The sequence below is a fragment of the Monoraphidium neglectum genome (genome assembly GCF_000611645.1).
Source record: "Monoraphidium neglectum strain SAG 48.87 unplaced genomic scaffold scaffold05714, whole genome shotgun sequence".
NCBI lineage: Eukaryota > Viridiplantae > Chlorophyta > Chlorophyceae > Sphaeropleales > Selenastraceae > Monoraphidium > Monoraphidium neglectum.
Genome location: NW_014007916.1, coordinates 1 through 2,910, shown reverse-complemented (window position 1 = coordinate 2,910; position 2,910 = coordinate 1). Strand labels below are relative to the sequence as shown.

The 2,910-nt window shown below is 68.6% G+C and overlaps 1 protein-coding gene across 1 annotated transcript; it reads left to right on the top strand.

Moving 5' to 3' along the window:
* Nucleotides 1-7: 7 nt before the first annotated feature.
* Nucleotides 8-2,738, top strand: MNEG_15837 (hypothetical protein; the record flags this gene model as incomplete). Its single annotated transcript, XM_014035692.1, has 7 exons — nt 8-151; nt 521-692; nt 983-1,098; nt 1,361-1,442; nt 1,664-1,777; nt 2,006-2,162; nt 2,561-2,738. Coding segments are annotated over 7 exons (963 nt in total), but the record flags the coding sequence as incomplete, so codon positions are not given.
* Between the last annotated feature and the right edge of the window lie 172 nt (nt 2,739-2,910).

Sequence of the window (2,910 nt, the reverse complement as noted above, 5' to 3'; positions counted from 1 at the left end):
GGTGATGATGCAGCGCTTCAACACCGACCCCAAGTACTTTGTCTTCATCCTGTCGACGCGCTCCGGCGGCGTGGGCATCAACCTCACGGGGGCCGACACCGTGGTGTTCTACGACAGCGACTGGAACCCCGCCATGGACGCGCAGGCGCAGGTGGGAGGTGGGGGCCGCGAGGGCGCGCGACCACGCGCGTGTGGGGCTGAAGGCGCGTCCCACCGCGCTCTCCCGCGAACCTGACCCGCGCTCGTCCCCGGGCGCCCGGTCTTGGGCCAGTTCTTTGTATGCGCTCACGCAATTACTTGCGCACATTCACACACACACGCAAACACACACACGCACGCACACATGCACACACACACACACTCTCTCACATTCATACACACACAAACACACACATACGCGCGCACACACACACTCACATGCACAGGCACAGGCACAAGCACACGCACATACGAACATATCCACACACGCACACAAACAGACACCCACAACAACACCCCACACGCCCCCCCCCTTCCGCAGGACCGCTGCCACCGCATCGGCCAGACGCGCGAGGTGCACATCTACCGCCTCATCAGCACCAACACCATAGAGGAGAACATCCTGCGCAAGTCCGACCAGAAGCGCCAGCTGGACTGGCTGGCCATCCAGTCCGGGGCGTTCAACACCGAGTTCCTCGCGAAGGCCATGGCGGGTGCGCGGGAGGGGGGGAGGGCGGCGGCGGGGAGTTGCGTGCGCAGGGCGGCTCGGGCGCAGCGACGCGCGCGGCCGAGTGCAGCGGTGACAGAACGGTGAATGCAAAGGAACAGCCCGGCCTCTCCCGGCTTGACGCTCGACCGCTGCCCCCTAGACCCCCTCGCCCGGTGCGGGTGCCGGCGCCCCTCATTTTGCGCACCGCCTTCCCACCCATACCCACCAACCCGGCACACACTCACGGCACGCCCCGCCCGGACCCTTCATAAACCAACCACAAATCCGTCACAGACGCGGCCGGCGGCAGCAGCATGACGGGCGGCATGTCCCTGGACGAGGTGCGCGCCGCATTCCGCAACGCGGAGGACGAGGAGGACGGACGCGCGGCGGCAGCCGCGGAGAAGGAGGTGCGCGAGGGGGGGGCGCAGCGGGGGAGGGGCGGGGCGCCCCAGGCGGCGGGGCGGCCCTCGGCTGGGGCGTGGGTGCACGCGATGCGACGAGCCAGCCGTGCGTGCAGGGCAAGGCGAGGCGCGTCATCCCTGGGGGGCGTTCGCCGCCCCTGCGGTGGGTCGCTGGAAGCGCACGGGGCAGCCGCCGCAGGCGCCGCCGCACATGGAACCGCCGTTGAAAACGCCGAAACCGCCGAAACCGCTGAAACCGCCGTGCCAGGTGGCGGAGGAGATGGAGGAGTTCACGAAGGACCCGCCGCCGCCGCCCGTGGGGGAGGAGGCGGAGGGGGACGACGACGAGGGTGCGGCACAGGGAGGGGGGGATTTGAGGCGCGGGGCGGGGCGCCCGGGTTGACCTGGGGCAGCCTGAGTCAACCCTGGGGACGCCGCTTTTGTGGGGGGTGAAGACCGTTGCGGTTTCTGATGTATGAAGGCGTTGGGGCCGGGTGTACAACGCTGCCGTGAGGGCGGGGCTGGGGCTGACGTCACCCGCGTCGTACGTGCTGCCCCCTCTCCGCGACAGGCGACGGCGCGGCGCGCGCCGGGACGCCCTCCGCCTCGCGGCCCTCCACAACTCCCGGCCCGGGCGCGCGCGCGACGCCGCCGGCCGGTGCCGCGGCCGGCGCCACGGCTGCGGGTGAGTCGACGAGCCGGGGCCGCGGGCCGCTCTGCTGCCCTGCCGTCGCGCGAACTGGCAATGGAGTCCTTTCGTCGTGTTGTTTTTGTGCACGCACACGTTACGTCCTTGCTGCCATTCCAAACGCCTTGAATACCAAGTGCGGCGCCAGAACGGAGGCAATCCACCCACCTGCCGCCCGGCCCCCGCCTGACCGCCTCTCCCCAACTCTGTCACTGCACCGAGCAGCGGCGGGCGACGGCGGCGACGAGGACGCGCGCGCGCTGATGAGCGACATGGCGGCGCAGCTGGGCGTGGCGGGCGGCGGTGGCGAGGGCGCGGGGGAGGGTGACGTGCTGAAGCGGCTGAATGACAGCCTGCGGCCCGTTGAGCTCTATGCTGTCAGGTGGGCGGGGGGGTTGTTGTGTGTTTTGTGTGTGTGTGTGTGTGTGTGTGTGTGTGTGTGTGTGCGTGTGCGTGCGTGCGGGCACGTGTGCGCGCAAGGGTGGGCTTGTTGGCTGGGGGATAGTGGGTGCGTGTGAGTGTGTGTGTGTGTGTGTGTGTGTGTCTGAGAGAGGGGGGGGCTAGGGGAGAAAACAGTTTTTGTGTTTTTGTGTCGGTGTGCAAGGGAGTGTGTGTGCGGAGGGGCGTGTTTGTCAGTCCATGCTCGCACACCACCCTGCACAGCGCCCACCACTATCAACCCCTTGAACCCCACACGCTCACACCGCTGGGCGCACCCCGTCACACACACACACACACACACACACACACACACACACACACACACACACACACCATCAGGCACGTCGAGGCACAGCGCGGCGTGGACGTCGAGGCGGCGGCCAACGCGGCGGTGGAGGGCATCAACCGGGAGGAGTGGCAGCTGGACGCCATAGAGAAGCGCAAAGAGCAGCAGGCACGCGCGCGCGCTGGCGCACCATCAAACGCGGCGGCTGCAGGGCGCAGCCTGGGGGCCAGGGTGCCGCCTGTTTCTGTCTGGGTGGCGCACGGCCGCGACGTCGCGTCTGATTCCCGCTCCGGCCCGCCGAACTGCCTTCCTTTGCATCCCTTGCGCCCCTCAGTCCCTCCGTCCACCCACCCGTTCATCCACCCACCAACCCTAAACGCCAACCGCCCGACCACCCCCCACC